The 20,231-nt window shown below is 41.2% G+C and overlaps 1 protein-coding gene across 1 annotated transcript in view; it reads left to right on the top strand.

Moving 5' to 3' along the window:
- SAMBA (valine-tRNA ligase) overlaps positions 1 to 20,231 on the top strand; it is a 60,568-nt gene that overhangs the window by 568 nt on the left and 39,769 nt on the right. The window contains 1 exon segment of the mRNA XM_089441236.1: positions 18 to 128. Within this exon segment, the coding sequence (XP_089297362.1) occupies positions 18 to 128 (111 nt within the window).

Below are 20,231 nucleotides of genomic sequence, written 5' to 3'. Positions count from 1 at the left end.
GTCTCTGGTGGATGCAGCCCTGAAGGAGGACGTGGAGGCGGCACTTGACAAAGAAGTGAAAGCGTTGGATGCGGATGCCTGGAAGTTTGCTGCTCCACGCTCCCAAATCCATCTCATCTCCCGAGTAGGTTCGTTTCATTTAATTCTATACTCCTTTTCGGTATTAGTCAGGATGGATTACATCATGTCTTTCTGTCTGATTGCTTAAACGTGTCGCCCATGACGTTGAAGATAGGTTTTATCCACGAGAACCCAAGACCTTTACCAATGCTCCTCGCCCATTTCTGTCTCGGCGCTTACTTTGTCAATCACAGTGTATGGGGCTTTTTGTTATTCAACATGCTCTGACATACGCTATCATATCATATGATGTACCATCCAAAATTGGCCTATCTGTTGCTTGATGGCAGAGCCCAAATTTCAGAGCTTCAATCTGAATTTTGATAGTAAGTTATTGCCTATGAATGTGTCCATTAATGATTTAACTCCTGCAGTTGCTTCGCTTTTGGCCTCCTAAACTCTGATCCTCCACAGCAGATCCACGAACTCCTGGGATGGTTCCTCTGCTCAACCTTTATCCAATGCTCCATTGATCAGAGGTGGAATTCTCTGTAGGAAGTCATTTAGATTTGTCTCTATCCTCTGAAGAACCTGAGCATAATAAACCAGGAATCATATATCTTTGCACTGATGTCTGTGGTGAGATCTGATATCTTCTTGGCGTGAGAGGGTCCTGGATTTGGGATTCAGGTTGGCAATTTCTCTAGGTTGGCAATCCTATATTACTACCCTTGCTCCATCAACCTCTCCAGCCAGCTACGATCCTGCTCCACATGTCTGATATCTTGCCGATTCTCTTCTGAATCATAGTCAATTTTTATAATCTCTTGATTCTTCTCTCCCCACTACCTCTTTTTTCTTTCTGCTTTTTATGAACTCTGCTCCAGAAGTAACATTTCTATTATGTTTTCCCGATCACCTATAATATGGTTGGCCAGCCTTTGCTAGAACAGACATCGATTTCACCATCCCCAAGAAGTGGATTTGCTGCACTCTTAATGCCATGCTTTTTTCACCTTAAACTTCCCAGTTGCAGTCTGTTTATGACAATATGACTCCCTTCCCCACGGGCTTAAAAATAATTAACTTCAGAAAGCTTCTTGACTAGTTCTTGATGGGATTTTGATTTTGTACTTGTTCTTGATGGGATTTTGCTTTTGTACCAGTTATGCTTTTGTACTCTTGTATCTATTTTGGAATAGGGTTTCTAGAATTTGAATTTAATTATTGATAATTATTAGGTGGATGGTAAGGATTTAACCTCCACAGAATATTTATGGAATATTTTTAAATGTAATTAGGATATAAGGTTGAGAATTATTTCAAAGGTAGTTATTCTCCTTTTTGCTTTTCAATTTAATTAAAAAATGTCATGTTTACAAGTGTTAGATTCCGTTTTTATCTACGACATTGAACTTTTATTGCTTTGTTGCTTTACTATACTTTTCTTGTTACATGTTTTTTAAAATGTATATATGTTTGAGTCATATTTTTTTACAATTATTAATAATTAAATTAGTTTAAAATAAAGCTATAAGCTAGTTAATTTTTAAGATTTTTTTTTAATCTTGGCAATATGAGATGTATCATGAGGTAAGTGTCTTGATGCCTACTATGGAATCTGGATTGATCCCTATTGGCGTTTAGCAACCTTTTCATTTATATGGCTATGCTAGGTTTATGTCTCTATATCTCTCTTTCTTGGAGTTAGTCTTTTAGCCTTTTGTAGCTTTGTTCATATATATATAATATTCTGTTTATCCTCTTTTAGTCCCATTGACCTACTTTTGTGGTCATTAGTTGAACATTACTAATCTCATTTGATCTTATTATCTAGGAAAGCAAGAGAGGCTATATTGTCTGCACTTACTCCTTGAGTCCCTCTAATCTTGCATGTTCATTTTTGTAGTTGTCGTGTTGGGCAATCTAATTGGAAGTATCCTTTGATGATTCTGCATGAGATTGAAGCACCATCTATCTAAATATTACCTGGAAAATTTGCCACTAGGAAGTAATTATCCCTTAAAGTTGCCCTCCCACACGGAGTTTGACCTTCTTTTACCATCATTTCCTTTTCCTCCCTCCTAAAATTAGAAGCCCTTCATTAAAATCATAGGTCCTCCACTTCTATTTTATGGAAAGTATTTATCTAAATTCTGTTTATCCTACATCAAACTAATTATCAAGTTAGCAATGGAATCCCCTTCAATTATCTCGTTGCTTATTCCAACATTAAGTACTATTTCTGGTCCCATGAAAGACTTAAGAGAGATTTTATCACAGCCTAATTGCCAATGTTCCACAAAGTTTCCGGGAAGTGGGGATGGGGGAGTGGGGATACACAGTAGTGGCCTATGCAAAAGCTCCCCAGCAATTTTTAGGAAACGTGGGGGGACGTCGAGGTCGTTAACACAAGGGACCTCAGCGAAAATAGTAAAATAAAAATACTAAAAACTTATAAATATATCATTGAAATTTTATAATTTAACTGTCTTTATCATTATGTAACACTTATATCATGAAGGATAAATTGATGAATCATATAATTGAAACAAATTTAAAACGAAAAACACGATACAATCATACATGTAACTGTAACAATGTACAATGAAAATAAAAGTTTAAACCATTTTGAAGTTCCAACTGTGAACACTGAATATTAAAATAAAAGTCAAGTCTGTTACATCAAGATTCAAATTTTTATATTGTCAAGTCTAATATATCATATATCAAGATTCAAAACAAATTGAAGTCTACAATTGAAGTTTGAAACTGAAAAGCAGATAACATAAGAACATATCAAACGACAAATGAGCATAATTGCTCATGGTAATGCCTTGCTAGTCTCTGCATCCGGTTGCCGCATGAATAAATCATGATCAACCACGTCAACATTTGAACCAAAATCACTTGCATTCTCAAACGTGCTAAGTGGCACACCAACCAGCCCCATTTGTGTCTCATAAAGTCCCTCCATATCTACCTGTACATCATCCTTTGGATCAACATCCCATCGTGTCGCTGGTCCCTTCAAATACTCAGGTGTCTTCCTATGCTCAAGATGTAAGGCACTGTGCATTTCAACTAACTTCTCCGCTCTTCTAGAGGTAATCTTGTACCTCTTGATAGAGTGGATGAAGCTATATGTGGACCAATTCCTCTCTGTTGCAGAGGAACTAGTAATTTGAGACCACCAACCAATCAAGTCATCTTGGGCTAGATCTATGCGATCTACTTGAGCACCACGTGTGTTGAAGGGGCCACTAAGAGATGCAAACCGAACAAATTGTCTTCGAAGTTTTGCCCCCTCCTCCTCATTGTACATCTTTGCAATTGCATCTAGGAAGTCATTCTTTACCGTAGGATCATCAATAGGAGGCACTCTCATTGTTGAAAATGTGTAACTAGGTTTGGTCTTCATAAATATGAAATGTACTTTTGATTCTTGTAAATTGTAAAATGAAAGAAAATTATTATTATTATTTTTAGAGCATGGGTTTCATGTTCAATGTTCAAGGTCCTTTATTTTATAGGTCAAGCATCCATTGAGTGCTTCTAGGGTTTGTCCTAAGTCAAGAAGTCAAAAGAGTCATTGTCATAAGTTGAAGACCCCTTTGGGCACTTTGTAACTTGTAAAAAAAGTGTCAAAATACCCTTCAAGACCAAGTCGGCCTGGCAGCTGGCAAGTCGGCCTAAAATGAGGAGCCACGTCCACCTTGAAGAGCCTATATAAAGGAGGAAACTCGACCTCCTTGAAGCACATTCATCACTCACTCATTCTAGCGAAGAAGGAAGAAGAAGAAGGCAACGAAGAAGGAAGAGGATAAAGAAGACTTTGGTTTGGGCTATTTCTCTCTCACATGTGCGAAGGAGGACTAGGGTTTCTGCAACAAATCTAGGGTTTTCATCTACAAGTTCGATCTTGGAGAAAAGAAGACAAGAAGGTCAAGCGAAGGTCACTAGAGGTCATCCTCAAGCTCTAGAAGTCAGAGAAATCCAAGCGAAGGTCTAAGGAAGCCTTGGAAGGCTAAACGAGGCTCACACGTGTGGCAACAACAACTACTGGGGAGCCAAAAATTTCAGGTCTGCAGTGGAGGCCGAAATTTTGTAGCTGGGGGTGGAAATTGTTCTACTGGAAGAGATTTGACTGGGTTTGACTTAGACAAAGAAAGCACATCATCCGAAAAGGTTAGACTTGGTCTTGGTCTGAAGGTCTTGGAATTCATCAATTGAAGAATCTATAAGGAAGAGAAGAGATTTGCGGGTTTTCCTCTCAAGTGGAGAGGTTTTGGCCCTGGCTTGCAGCCTATATTCTGTGTTCTTGTTCTTCTTGTTTTGGTAGCTGTTTGATGATACACAAACATAATAATAATAAGAGAAGCTAATAAGTAAGAGAAATAAAAAGACATCACAATCTGCTATCAAGTAAAGAGAAATCACTCTAATCATTGCCCTATAGATTTCTCAACACTCCCAGGCCTTTCAACATACCATTTGTTGGGTGTGGAGCCTGATTCTCTTTTGTATTCAAAGGTATCGCTGCATTGGACCCTAGTTTGTCGTCGCTGCCCGTAAAATATTTGCTGCAAGGGGGTCTAGGGGGGTCCAGGGGCGACCTTTGGGAGCCCCCCCGGCAGGGGGATCGGGGGCAGCGCCCTCGAATCTAAGAATAGATGTAAAATTGCCTTGTAAAATGTTGTAATTTTGTAGTCAATCTAGGCCGTTCATTAGGCGGAGATCTGACGGTAGAAATTGTGTTTAGTTTAGGGTTTTTTTTTGCCCTAGAAGGCAACCCCTCGCTATATATGAGGGAATTGTATTGCATCTATGGATATCTGTATTCTAAGTGAGGAAGAGAGAGGAGATTGAGAACGAAGAGGGAATTACAGCGGATTTGCTGTAGGTTGTATCTCTTCAGTTTGCTGGATAATATAAAAAGGAGGATTGGTTGTTTCTCCGTGGACGTAGCCCAAACTGGGTGAACCACATATATCTGTGTCTTTCTTGTTTTATGTGTTTATATTTCTGCAATATATTATGTGTTCCATTGCTCTGTAATATATAATTTTCTAACAACTGGTATCAGAGCCGAAGGTCCTTTTTTGGCTGATAAACTCACAGGAGAGAAGGGTTCCTGGTTCGAGTGGGAGCAATGGCGGAAGATGGTAGGTTTAGGGTCGAAAAATTTAATGGCTAAAACTACCAGCTGTGGAAGATGCAGATGGAAGATTATTTGTACCAGAGAGATTTGTACCAACCATTGAGCGGAAAGACAAAGAAGTCGACGAGTATGACGGACACAAAATGGGATAATCTCGACAGAAAAGCACTTGGAACAATACGACTGTGCCTAGCGGCGTTGGTAGCGTTTAATACTTCAAAGGAAAAGACAATAGAGGGTTCAATGTCGACATTGGCCAAACTATATGAAAAACCCGCGGCTTCAAATAAAATATTTCTTATGAAGCGTTTATTTAATATGAAGATGTCAGAAGGTGGATCTGTTGCTGATCATTTAAATGAGTTTAATACAGTTACCAGTCAATTACGTTCTGTAGGGGTAACTTTTGATGATGAAGTTAGGGCTCTGTTATTTCTGTGCTCATTGCCAGAAAGTTGGAATGGTTTAGTTATGGCCATTAGTAACTCTGTCTCTGGATTTAGTACTTTAAAGTTTGATGATGTTGTCGGTGCAATCCTTAGTGAGGAAATGCGACGGAAAAGCTTCGGTGAGACATCAGGTAATGCTTTGATTGCAGAGACTAGGGGAAGAAAAATGGAAAGAGGAAAGAGCCCTGGATATCGCAGTAAGTCAAGAAAAGGCAGATCCAAGTCTAGATCGGGGATAGTATGCTGGAAATGCAGGAAGAAAGGACACCTGAAGAAAGACTGCAAGTCTCGAAGGGAAAAAAAGGAGACACGCAACAAGAAAATAATCATGAAGCGAATGTAACAAGTGATGTGTTGCAAGATGCTTTGATTCTTTCATTAGAAAATATTATTGATGCTTGGGTGGTAGATTTAGGGGCCTCATTCCATGCCACACCTGATAGGAAACATTTTTATGATTATATTCAAGGAGATTTTGGACATGTTCGATTGGGTGATGATAAACCCTGTAAAATCATTGGAATGGTTACAGTTTTCATAAAATAGCAAAATGGAAATCAATGGCTATTGAAGGAGGTAAGGCATGTTCCAGATCTGAAGAAAAATTTGATTTCAACGGGGCAGTTGGGAGGTGAAGGTTGCGTAACTACTTTCACAGATAAAACCTGGAAGGTCACTAAAGGATCCCTGGTAATAGCGAAATGAGGAAAGGTTGGTACATTGTATTTATGCAATGGTATTTCTAATTCTGTTAATGCTTTAACCTCTATAGAAGAAGATATGGCATTGTGGCATCATAGGCTCGAGCATATGAGTGAGAAGGGGATGTAGATTCTTCACTCAAGAAATTTGTTGCCAGGTTTGAAGCATGTTGATTTAAAATTCTGTGAGAATTGTGTTTATGGAAAACAGAAGAGAGTCAGATTCCTTAGAGTTGGGAAAAAAAAGAAGAGTGAAAAATTAGAGCTTGTGCATATAGATGTATGAGGACCTGCTTAGGTATCATCTCTTGGTGGCTCTCATTATTATGTTACTTTTATTGATGATGCAACCAGAACAACTTGGATTTATTGTATTCGAAATAAATCTGATGTATTTGATACTTTCAAGAAATGGAAAGCTTTGGTTGAAAATGAGACAGGAAAAAGGTTGAAGTGTCTCAGATCAGATAATGGAGGTGAATATTGCAACAAAGAGTTCGATATGTACTGTTCAGAGAATGGAATTCGTAGAGAGAAGATAGTTCCAGGAACACCACAAGAAAATGGTGTGTCAGAAAGGATGAACATGACAATCGTGGAGCGTGCAAGGTGCATGAGATTGCATGTAGGATTGCCTTTACAATTTTGGGCAAATGCTGTAGATACTGCTGTTTATCTAATAAACAGAGGGCCTTCAAGTTCCTTGGATGGTGGTATTTCAGAGGAGGCATTGACAGGTAAAAAGGTAAACTACTCCTTTTTAAAGACTTTTGGTTGTGAAGCCTTTGTCCACATTAATAAAGAAAATAGAACAAAGCTTGAGGCAAAATCAAAGAAATGTACCTTTATTGGATATGGTGTTAATGATTTTGGTTATCGCTTTTATGATTATGAAAAATACAAAATCATTAGGAGTAGAGATGTCATATTCAATGAAAAGATTTTGTATAAGGATCAGCTGCAGGAAAAGAAACAGGAAAAAGAAAATAGAGAATACACAGTGCTTGACGAGATCACAGGAAAAGTGATGGTGCCTGAAAATCATAATGATCAACAGCCAGAACAACAACCACAACAACAACAAGCACCTCAAACACCTGAAAGTGGTGTTAGAAGATCTACTAGGATAAGTAGACCCCCTGAATGATACTCTCCTTCATTATATTATGTATTGTTGACTGATTCTAGTGAACCAGAATGTTATGAAGAAGAAGTGCAGGTAGAAACTAGGAAGAAGTGGGAGCAAGCCATGAAAGAAGAGATGGACTACTTAAGCACATAACCAGACTTGGGACTTAGTCAGGTTGCTTGCAGGTAAAACAACATTGCAGAATAAATGGGTTTACAAGTTGAAGGAAGAAGATGGAGGTAGAAAAAACTATAAAGCTAGACTTGTGGTGAAAGGGTTTGCACAGAAAAAGGGTATAGACTTTGATGACATATTTTCTCCTGTAGTTAAAATGACTTTAATCAGAACTATTTTAAGTCTAGTAGCAGCTGAAGATTTGCATCTTGAGTAGTTAGATGTAAAGACAACCTTTCTCCATGGGGATTTGGAGGAAGAGATATATATGCAGCAACCACAAGGATATGAGGTAAAAGGGAAGGAGAAACTAGTGTGCAAGTTGACGAAGAGCTTGTATGGCTTAAAACAGGCTCCAAGGCAGTGGTATCTAAAATTTTACAGGTTTATGTTTGAACAAGGTTATACTAGATGTCACTCTGATCATTGTGTTTATCTCAAAAGGAAAAATGATGGCAGCTATATTATATTGTTATTTTCTGTAGATGACACGCTTGTTGCAGGTTTTAACATGCAGGAAATAAATGCGCTCAAAATAAAATTGGCAAACTCATTTGCAATGAAGGATTTGGGTGCTGCAAAACAAATCCTTGGTATGAGAATAACTAGAGACAGGAAGAATTGCAAATTAACATTGTCTCAAAGTGAGTACATAGAAAAGGTGTTGAAAATGTTTAATATGCAGAATGCAAAACTAGTTAGTATACCTTTGACTAGCCATTTCAAATTAAGTAAGGAGTGTCCCAAGACTCAGGAAGAAATGGCTCATATGTCTAAAGTTCCATATGCATTAGCAGTTGGAAGCTTAATGTATGCAATGGTCCCCACAAGGCTTGATATTGTACATGCATTGGAAGTTGTAAGCAGGTACATGAACAATTCAGGAAAAGAACATTGGATGGCGGTGAAGTGGATTCTCAGGTATTTGAGAGGTACCACAAATCAAGCATTATGATTTGGTGGTTCAAACATTGCTCTACAGGGATATGTTGATGCAGATATGGCGGGTGATAGAAATAACATGAGGAGCACAACAGGGTATGTGTTTACTGTAGGTGGAACAGCTGTCAGTTGGGTCTCAAAACTGCAAAGTGTTGTTGCACTCTCAACAACAGAAGCAGAGTATGTTGTTGCTACAGAGGCTAGTAAAGAAATGATTTGGTTACAAAGGTTTCTGGATGAATTGGGTAAGAAGTAGGATTTGGGCAAGTTATACAGTGACAGCCAGAGTGCCATACATCTTGCAAAGAACTCTGCATTTCATTCCAAGACAAAATATACAGCTCAAGTACCATTTCATACGATCAGCGTTGGAAGATGGACAGTTGAAGCTGGAAAAGATACACACTAGCCAGAATCCTACAGATATGTTAACAAAAGTTGTAACTAGGGAGAAATTGAGAATTTGCTCAGTTTCAATTGGTCTTCAAGTATGATGAAGAAGATGAGAAACAACCAGGTCCAAAGTGGAGTCATTGTCCAGCAAATGAAGCAACGGTGGAGTTGCTATAATCAGTTTCCAAGTGGGAGATTGTTGGGTGTGGAGCTTGATTATCTTCTGTATTCAAAGGTATCGCCGCATTGGAACCCAGTTCATAATGGGGCGGCAACGTCGCTCGTAACCACCGTTGCTATAATCAGTCTCCAAGTGGGAGATTGTTGGGTGTGGAGCTTGATTATCTTATGTATTCAAAGGTATCGCCGCATTGGACCCCAGTTTGTAATGGGGCGACAACGCCGCTTGTAAAATATTCGCTGCAGGGGGGGGTCTAGGGGGGGTGACTGCGACCTTTGGGAGCTCCCCCCTGGCGGGGGGATCGGGGGCAGCGCCCTCGAAGCTAAGAATAGATGTGAAATTGCCTTGTAAAATGTTGTAATTTCGTAGTCAATCTGGGCCGTTCATTAGGCGGAGAGTTGACGGTAGAAGTTATGTTTGATTTAGGGTTTTTTTGCCCTAGAAGGCAACTCCTCGCTATATATGAGGGAATTGTTTTGCGCCTATGGATATCTGTATTCTGAGTGAGGAAGAGAGAGGAGATTGAGAGTGAAGAGGGAATTACAATGGATCCGCTGTAGGTTGTATCTCTTCAGTTTGCTGGATAATATAAAAAGAAGGACTGGCTGTTTCTCCGTGGACGTAGCCCAAACTGGGTGAACCACGTATATTTGTGTCTCTCTTGTTTTATGTGTTTTCTGTGTTTATATTTCTGCAATATTTATGTGTTCCATTGCTCTGTAATATATAATTTTCTAACACCATTTTGGGTTTAATGCATATGCTGCCATGTGCAAAGGTGTGTTCATGCAATCCCACCTACGTTGAATGATGGGTCGAATCTGGGATGTATAAAACTCTAATGAGGGCTCCCTCTACTAAATGGGTATGTTCACATGATCCATCATACTATCAAAGATCTCATAGATCTTTCCAAGTATAGGAGCATTTGAATCAGTGTAATGAATGACCTCCATAATAGGGACCAAGAATGACACCAAATAAGAATAATTTACCCACCAATCATTGTCCAACACCAGAAGCCCGACCTTCTTCCCCAAGTCTGTCTTTGATTCTGACCACCTTCACCACTCTGGACTCACAACCAAGGATTGTAGTGGTGCTTGTACCTCTAGCATCCTCTCCAATAAGAGAAAATAGCTAGCATATCTAGTATCAGTGGGCTTGAGGAATTCCTTCCTTGTGTGAGCCCTGTACATGGCCAAGGAGGTGTGGTGGTTGCAGATAAACATCTGCACATCTCTAGCAACTGTCACCAAGTCTAATATCCACTGAACTTTTCCAATGTCGTTTAGTGCATTATTGACTGCATGCACATAACAAGGAGTTCAAAAAATATGTTGATACCTAAGTTGCACGAAACGGGGAAACGGGGAAGCGACACGAAACGCGGAAGCGAAACGAAACGCGACCTCCCCGAATTTTGGAAACGGGGAAACGCGATATATATATAATATATATATATATATATATATATATATATATATTAAAAACATTTAAAAATTATTAATATATATATGTGCAAGACTGCAATCATAAAGCATTAATGATACATTTACTTAAACATTTTAACATTAAGATTAAATTTACATCACAATGATCACATTTACTCATGAGTCATCACATAATGAAAATAAAAATATAGGAACTGGAAAATCAAAATCAGCCTTTATTTATATTAGTATATGAGGCTGCAAGTACAATAAAGACTATAAGGCTGCAAGAACTATAGAGACAAGTCACAAAAGACTAATCCTCATCATAACAATCCTCATCAAAAATAGAAGCAGCAGAATGCTCAACAGTGGATGGTGGTGCTGAAGAAGATGATGCACCAATTCCACTTCCAGAATCCTCCTCAATATTCAGGGCAGCAAGAGAGAGATCCAAATCAGGATTTTCTGCATCCACATCCCATTCTTTAGAAGGACCACTGTTGTATTCTGGACCCCTACGAGATGCAAGGCGAAGGTTGGAGTGCACATAAACAAGATCCTCTGCTTTCTGTGAGCCCAACCTATTGCGCTTCACAGAATGAATAAAACCATAAGTGCTCCAATTCCTTTCTGCTGATGAAGAGCTTGCCACTTGTGAAAGAATACGAATGGCAAGGCTTTGCAAATGTACACCATTTGCTCCATGACAAATCCACCACCTAACTGGATTCATGGTGCTTCTCTCCTCCAAAGCTGATATATCTGCATAATCATCTATTCCTGCAGCAAAACTGGCAAATTCCTCCTTTACCTCCCTATGTAGGTGAGAAGGAAACATTCTCATTAGTGCTTTTTTCACCCCAGTAGCCACCTCTCTATCCTTATGGGGTGCCTTCCTCTTCCCATTGCTTTTAGCAATAAGCTCCTCATCATAAAATTTGGGGTTCAAAGCATGTGCTAAAGTGTGCAATGGTGTATTGAAATTGTTCCACCGGTCAACAATGATTTTCTTGATCAAACCAGCAAAATGATCATCAACAAACAGAAGTTGTGGAGACTCCTGCGAAATGATTTCCATAGTTTTCTCAACCATGGAATCCATGCCATCATATACCTCTCCCAAGAAAGGTTGGTCAGTGTCAGCACTCCGGAGAAGCTCAAATGCAGGGGTTGTGAACTTTAGCAAGAAATCTACCTTGCTCCACCAATCCTCATCAAGGCACAATCTACGCACCATAGATCCCCGCTCTGAATCTGCTTGTCTCCACTCAATCCACAGTTGACTCACCACCATAGAAACTAATGCATGCTTAACCTCAACAAGGCGGCGCAACATCACGAAGTTTGAGGCATATCTTGTCTCAGCAACTTTTAACAACTCCAATTTGGAGTACTCTCGAAATATGGCCTGAGACTGGTGGTGGTTGGTGATGAATTTGATAATCTCCCTTGCATCCCCTGTGACTTCCTTTATCCAGGAAACTTTGTTGTCGATCTCCTCTAAGATCAGATTCAGATTATGGACAATGCATGGTGTCCAAAATATGTTGTCATACCTCCCCTCAATAATCAAACCTGCAGCTTTGCAAACTGGTGCATTATCCGTGATAACTTGCACCACCCTGTTAGCCCCTATTTGTTCAATAGCTTTTATAATAATATCAGCAATGAACTGTGCATCTTTCACCTCTCCTGAGCAGTCTTCTGCCTTGATAAACATTGCTCCTTTGGGGGAAGTGGCAATGATATTTATCAATGGTCTGCGCCTCATATCTGTCCAACCATCTGAGACTATGGTAACCCCAGAGCTACTCCAGGAAGAACGAATTGGAGCTAAAACGTCCTCCACAAGTTCCTTCTCATTTTTGAGAAGCTGGGTTCTGACTTTCTCATAGTTGGGCCCCTTGTACCCTTGAGGAGCTTTGTTAACTGCCCTCAACATATCTTGCCAGTAAGGAGAGCGAACAACATTGAATGGGATACCACATGCATAAATGCACCTGGCAACTCTGGAATCAGCTTCTTCTCTTGCTTGCACATTCACCAATCTAGCAATTCTGCTATCCTGAACTGATTGGGATGCCCCTGAGCCTCTGGTATGTTTGGGTGCTGCTTGTTCATGTTCTTGACTGTGACCCAGACCACCTCTCCTCTTTCTTGCTTCAACTACAATCCTTGGCTCAACGTTAGATGTAGCCTGAGTATGCTCATCATGCCTCCTCTTAGTACCATCCGCCTCATCTTGCTCTCTTTGATATGCCCTCCTTACCAACGGATCTGCTGTTTTTGTGCAACCCACAATCCCCTGTCCTCCTCCATGCAACAGATGCGCCTTCACTCTTGGGTAGGAGCCCTTGTACGTAATATTGCAAAGAGTGCATCGCCATTCCCATGAGCCACCACCTCCACATTTTTGAAGCTTCACCACATGCCTCCAAAGAGGATAATATTCAGCCCTTGGGTTGGCCCTAGGGTTTGAAGTTGCAGCTGCACTTTGGCTGGAAGCCATTGCTGCAAAAATAAATTAAAAAAACAAATCTGTAAATAATAAATTTATAAAAACGTTTTTCATATTTTTGGCTGTATAAACCCTAGAAAAATTAAAGAAATAGTAAGGAAAAAACTAAGAAATAAATGTGGCTTACCCAAATGAATTATCTGTGGCTGAATCTACCCTAAAATGCCAGAAAAGAGGAGAAATATGGCTGTAGCTGAGCCAAATCTGCTGCAAAAATAAAATTAAAAAACAAATCTATAAATAAAAAACGTTTTTCAGCAATTTAGCTGCATAAACCCTAGAAAATTTGAAGAAATAGTAAGAAAAAATTAACAAAATGAATGTGGCTTACCCAAATTAATTTTCTGTGGTTGAAACTACCCGGAAATGCCAGAAAAGAGAAGATAAATATGGCTGTAGCTGAGCCAAATCTGCTGCTACAGAAATCTCTTGCTGAAATCTCCTTCTCTTGCTGCTGAAATCTCTTTCTCCCGCTGCTGAAATCTACTTTGCTCAATGCTCAAAACACCAGCTACTGAAACAACTGCCAATCTCCAAGAGAAACTCCTTGCTGAATAGTGTGATGAGAGAATGAGAGGCACAACTCTTTTATAACTTTAGAAACGCTTTCTAGAAGTGATTAGAAACCCTAAGCTAAACCCTAAACTAATTAGGAATTTTTTTTTTTAAAAAACAAGTGCTTTTTTACAGGAAACGGGGCCCGTACGGCGTGGAAACGAGTTTCCGTCCGTACGGGCGCGTTTCCATCTCGGGAAACGCGCCCGTACGGACGGAAACTCGTTTCCACGCCGTACGGTACGGGGAAACCCGTTTCCGTTTCGTTTCCGTACGGAAACGGACCCCTGCCCAGCGTTTCCTGCTACTTAGGTTGATACTTGCTCTGAATCAATAACACGACTGATCTACAAACTGTTCTGCATCTGTCACAACCTGCACCATACTATCAACCCCAACATCCTTTATAGCTTCTCGAAGAAGCTTAAATTGGAAAGATGCATCCTTGCACTTTCCAGAACAGTCAACAACTTTAAGAAAGAATGGACCTTCTGTAGATGTCACTATGATGTTGATTAGTGGGCGTTTTTGGATGTCAGTCCATCCATCTATAACAATAGAGCAACCAAGTCTCAACCATGTTTGTCTCATTCTCTCTTTTTGCACACTAATTTTGGACACTTGTTGTTAATTTTAGGTATGTTCTATGTTTAGACCAATTTATTTCAATTTTCACAGTTAGCTCAATATCTTTTCCAGATTAGCAATCACATCATCATTATAGTAAATTGCAGATAGAACATAAACATAGATCGCAGAAGACAAGCCAAGACAAGAGGACACAAGATGTGGCGCTAGCCAGGAACAAACCCCAATTTGGGGAAACCCTTGATCAATTCTTCTTATATGTTCTTCAATAGTTCAGCAGAGAGAGAGAGATGGTACATATGCATCAGAAGTCAACACTTTGACTTATCTAAATAAGAGCATAGATCATCTTTAAGAATATGATACATGAGGTAGCTGAACTCAGTTGAAGACAAGCTGCTTCAACTGATTCTCCCAGGTGACTCCTTAACCATGTTGCACCTATCATTGTGTTGCTCCTCATCATCATGCTGCACCTCACCATGCTGCACCATGCTACACCCATGTGCCATTGCTGCACCATGTCATAGCTTGCTGCACCATGCTTGCCATGTTGTCCCGATGTGACATTGTTGTACCATGTCATAGCTGCTATCCCATTGTGCCTTGCTCCACCAAGCACCATGTCCTTGCTGTCCCATTTGCCGTGCTCCACCAAGCATCATATCCTTGCTGTCCCATTTGCCATGCTCCACCAAGCATCATATCCTTGTTGTCCCATTTGCCATGCTGCACAATGTCATTGCTGTCCCATTTGTTAGCATGTTATTGCATTGTCCCATCATTGTTATTGCGCTGTCCTATCATCATGTGCTGTCCCACTGTTGTTGTTGTCCCAACATGCTGCTGTCCCACTGTTGTTGTTGTACCATGATGCTGTCCTAATTGCAGCACCATGCTATCGCTGCCATGTGCTTGCTTCACATTGTTGTTGCTGTCCCATTGTAACCTACAGCAACCCAACAACCTTAAACACTGCTGTTCTAAGTCTTCTTTCACTGTTGTTTATATTGTGACTGGTTAGGGCAGCTGGTCATGCAGCAACAACCCTTAACCATCCACCAAAACAACTCTTAATCTCTGCGGTCCTACTAAGGAAGAGTCCTCCACATACGTGCTGTTTTTTTGGGCACAAATCTAGCCCAAAACCTCTCCACGGTGTCCCTGCATTGAAGTGGTTAGGCTTGCGGCCTACCACAGTCCTTGTTGTCACCTACAACCCATTCAAAATAGACTTCCCTTACCTTTTCACTGCACCAATCAGACCTGCGTTCACCCTTCTTCAACTCAACCTCCAAGCTCAGCTCCTCGACCCTCTAATAGCAGCTCGGTTAGCCCTGAAACAAACCTTAACTCCTTCGCTGCCTTGGCCTCTTCTTGCTGCGGCTTATCCTCCTTCACGTTGCACTAGGGCATCCTTAGGACTGCGGCTAGGGCTTCCTTAGGATTGCGGTTAGGGCTTCTTTAGGTCAGCGTTAAGGCAGCGTAGAGGATCCTTCCATGGCTTCGCTGGCCTGTCTTCTTTGCTGCGGCTAGGGCAGCCTCCTTTCCTCCAACGTTTAGGGCTTCTTCCTCCTAGATTTCTCTCACACTAAAACCCAAGACAAGTGGAGAGAAATCAAGAGAGAAGTGTGTGTGAAATGACTCTCAAGTCATCTCTTTTTATAGTAAAACGTTGAGCACATGTGGGTGTTGTTTAGTTGCTGGCCGACCTTGACGGATTGTCTTATAACACAAATAAATTCATAACTCCATGAATACTTATCGGAATCGGATGATCTTTAGATCAATCGTACACCTCTCGATGAGAGGGATCCAAGAAAAATATCAGCTGCCATAGATAAGATGACCCACATGGAGTTTGGCCCTAGTTGCCTATTTTAACACTCCCTCTCAACTAGGGAGAACTCCATCCGCTGATCCATCTGCCAGACTGTACTATCTCTGCCATCAGTGCCCTGCCTACCCTGAACTGCTTTGCTGAGTTCTGCTCTGCTGAGCTCGGCTCTGCTAAGGTCTACTCTGCTGAGCTCGGCTCTGCTAAGGTCTGCTCTAGTGAGCTCTGCTCTGCTGAACCATGAGGAAGAAGAATTGATCGAGAATGTCTCATACCATTCTCTACTGACCCGAAGTTAGTTCCATATGAAGAGACTGTGTCATACCACTCTTATTGGTCCCAGATCAGTTCCAAGAGAGTGAGTCATATCACTCTTACTGACCCGAAATTTGTTCCAATTGATCCCAGATCAATATCAAAAGAGAGTGTCTCAAACCACTCATACTGATCCCAGATCAATGGAGGTCATCCTAGCATAGGGAGTACGGTAGATACAACGATGCGTCCATCTATAGTACTACTATGGTCCCTAAACCCATTTCCCTGCTCATTGGCCAGATGAGAGGTACTTCATGGGTAGGATGCCTCGACAGGGGAACCACTCATCCTGTCCCTAAGTCGACACGGGGTATCACAGGGGAAGGCTGGGCGATTTACCTTGTACATAGTGTACCATTAGGGGAGGGTGAGTCACCCTATGGTCGCTTGTTGTTCCAAGAAGTACCCCAACCCCCCCGGAGCTCCCAGAGCTCAATGCATGCATCATGCAGGACCCTCATAAGAGGGTCTCTCAATGACTCCAAGTTGTTCTGGAAAGTCACAAATTTGACCTTTCCCCGGGGCTTTGATAGAATGTCTACAACTTTTACATCAGTCTCAATGTGATGGAGCCTCCTCGCTCATCGACGTACCATATCCCAGATAAGGTAGTATCTGATGTCTATATGCTGGAGCAATCATAGAATACAGGATTCCTCAACAATCGAATCCCCCCTTGGTTGACACGAAAGATCACGGTGGTATCCATCATGTGTACAAACAGCTCACTGAAGAGCTTCCACAACCAGGCAACTTCACACGAGATCATACTCGTAGCGATGTAGTTAGTCTCAGCGGTGCTCAAAGCAACTGTCTTCTGCTTCCTGCTCAATCGAAGTAGAACCCAAAGAGAACCAGCACTCAAAAGTGATCTTGCGATCCTCCACACTACCTGCCTAGTCAACATTCGAATAATCATGCAACTTCACATTTTCGGCAGTGTGTCTCAATCCATGAGAGATTGTGCCCTAAAGATATCTCAGAAGATTCTAGGCACCAATCCAGTGAGGCTAAACCATATATGAGCTCAACATGCTAACTGCAAAACATATATCCGGACGAGAGTTCACCAAGAACATCAATGCTAGAATGAGTTTATGAAACTTGGAGGCATTTCCCAAATCAGGTCTGGTATCCCTACCTCATAACTTCTGAAAGTTAAGCTCCATTGAGGTATTCATGGGCTTGCAGTTACCATTCCAAATCCGGAAATCCAACTCCCTCTTACTTCTGCAAATGAGAGGGTCTGCACCTGTCAGAAAGAGGTCGTCCTTAGAAGGTGCCGGTATGAGAGGTATATCATCCACAACCTTCAAGCAATGGTTTGGATCGGCTTCACTCCTAGTGAATCTCAGCGTCATCAGACAACTATCAATCCTCTCATACTAAGCCCGAGAGTTTTGCCTCAAGTCCTACAAAACATATATCCTATCAATCCTGCTCATATTAAGCCCGGGGTGTTTTGCTTCAAGCCATAGAGGGCTTTCTTCCACCAGCATACATGAGATTCACGATCATGAATCCCAAACCCCTCGGGTTGTTCCAAACCTGTGGACCTGCTACATGAGGGGAATGGTCCCCTTGTAAGATTGTTCCTTTAGTACATTTCGAACATGTACCTTCATGGTCTTCTTGAATTCAGGCATCCTTGTCATCATCTGACTCACATGGGGTAGGGCCCCACAATAAGCAGACCTCCGATGCTATAGATGAGATGTGGCAACTGACATGGTCCCCAATGGACCATCCTGCAACTTGATACAAATTGCCAACCTTGAACCCATAAGTAAAACATGTTTGAAAATTCTATTTTCAAACATGTACCTTTCCATCGATGAATGCCACCCTCAAACCTTTGACTTCCATTGCCAAAATGGACACTAGGTTCTTCTTGCGATCAGGTACATAAAAGAGATTCTTGTAAATGAATCGAGTTACCCTCATCCAATTGAGGGGTAACATTCCCTACACCCTTTTCGGGATCGGTGGCATCAACTCCAAGTATAATCCCACGATTGTTTCCATCTCTATCAAATTAGAGAGAGCACCCTTCTATCTGATGAAGTGCCTTGAAGCACTACAATCAATAAGCCAGATTCCCAAAGAGTCTGAAGGAGAAGGCAAATACAAGATAACGCTTCTTTATCTTATCAGAAACAACATTTGATTCTTCATACCCGGGGTTCCTTGCTTTCTTGAAGAGTCGACCGATTCCTTGATGACCTACTTACTTGTCATTCCTCTGATCATTGAAGATGTCCTTGGAATGATTGTTATCATCATCAAGTGATGTGTCCCTACCATTCAGACACTCCTTTGCATAATGGTTGAACTTATTACAAACAAGGCATCTGCCTTTCCTTTTGCCCATAGATCCGGACTTCCCATTGAAGTGATCTTTAGGTAGGGCATCACAAGCTTCCACTGTGCCATTCTGATAATATTCTCTGCTTCGACTTTACCCTTGGTGAATTTGAAGAGGGATGAGGAATCCACTGATACTATTGTCCTTTCCCAACTGTCTTCGGTGATTGCTCTTCCACTCTTGCTTGGGCTTTGTCTTCACCTCAACTTTGATACCATGTTAATTTTAGGTATGTTCTATGCTTAGAGCAATTTATTTCAATTTTCACAGTTAGCTCAATATCTTTTCCAGATTAGCAATCACATCATCATTAAAGTAAATTGCAGATAGAACATAAACATAGATCACAAAAGACAAGCCAAGACAAGAGGACACAAGATGTGGCGCTAGCCAGGGACAAACCCCAATGTGGGGAAACCCTTGATCAATTCTTCTTATATGTTCTTCAATAGTTGAGCAGAGAGAGAGAGAGATAGTACATATACAACATAAGTCAACACTTTGACTTATCTAAATAAGAGCATAGATCATCTCTAAGAAGATGATACATGAGGTAGCTGAACTCAGTTGAAGACAAGATGCTTCAACTAATTCTCCCAGGTGACTCCATCACCATGTTGCACCTATCGTTGTGTTGCTCCTCATCATCATGCTGCACCTCACCGTGCTGCACCATGCTGCACCCATGTGCCATTGCTGCACCATGCTGTCTCGATGTGACATTGCTGTACCATGTCATAGTTTTTGCCCCATTGTGCCTTTGCGCCAAGCACCATGTCCTTGCTGTCCCATTTGCCATGCTCCACCAAGCATCATATCCTTGCTGTCCCATTTGTCATGCTGCACAATGTTATTGTTTTCCTATTTGTTAGCATGTTATTGCGTTGTCCCATCATTGTTATTGCACTGTCCTATTATAACCTACAACAACCCAACAACCTTAAACGCTGCTGTTCTAAGTTTGCTTCCACTGTTGTTTATATTGTGACTGGTTAGGGCATCTGGTCATGCTGCAACAACCCTTAACCATCCACCAAAACAACTCTTAATCTCTGCGGTCCTACTAAGGAAGAGTCCTCCACATATGTGCGGTTGTTCTGGGCACAAATCTAGCCCAAAACCTTTCCACGCTGTCCCTGTTTTGAAGTGGTTAGGCCTGCGGCCTACCACAGTCCTTGCTGTCACCTATAGTGCATTCAAAACAGAGTTCCCTTACCTTTTCACTGCACCAATCAGCCCTGCGTTTACCCTTCTTCAACTCGGTCTCCAAGCTTAGCTCCTCGACCCTCTAACAGCAGCTCGATTAGCCCTGAAACAGACCTTAACTCCTTCGCTGCCTTGGGATCCAAGAAAAATATCAATTGCCATAGATAAGATGACCCACATGGAGTTTGGCCCTAGTTGCCAATTTTAACACTTGTCTA

This window comes from Pinus tabuliformis, chromosome 9, assembly GCF_031772625.1.
Source record: "Pinus tabuliformis cultivar Carrire ecotype Pingquan chromosome 9, CPIR1, whole genome shotgun sequence".
NCBI lineage: Eukaryota > Viridiplantae > Streptophyta > Pinopsida > Pinales > Pinaceae > Pinus > Pinus tabuliformis.
This window is presented reverse-complemented; position numbering and strand designations above follow the sequence as displayed.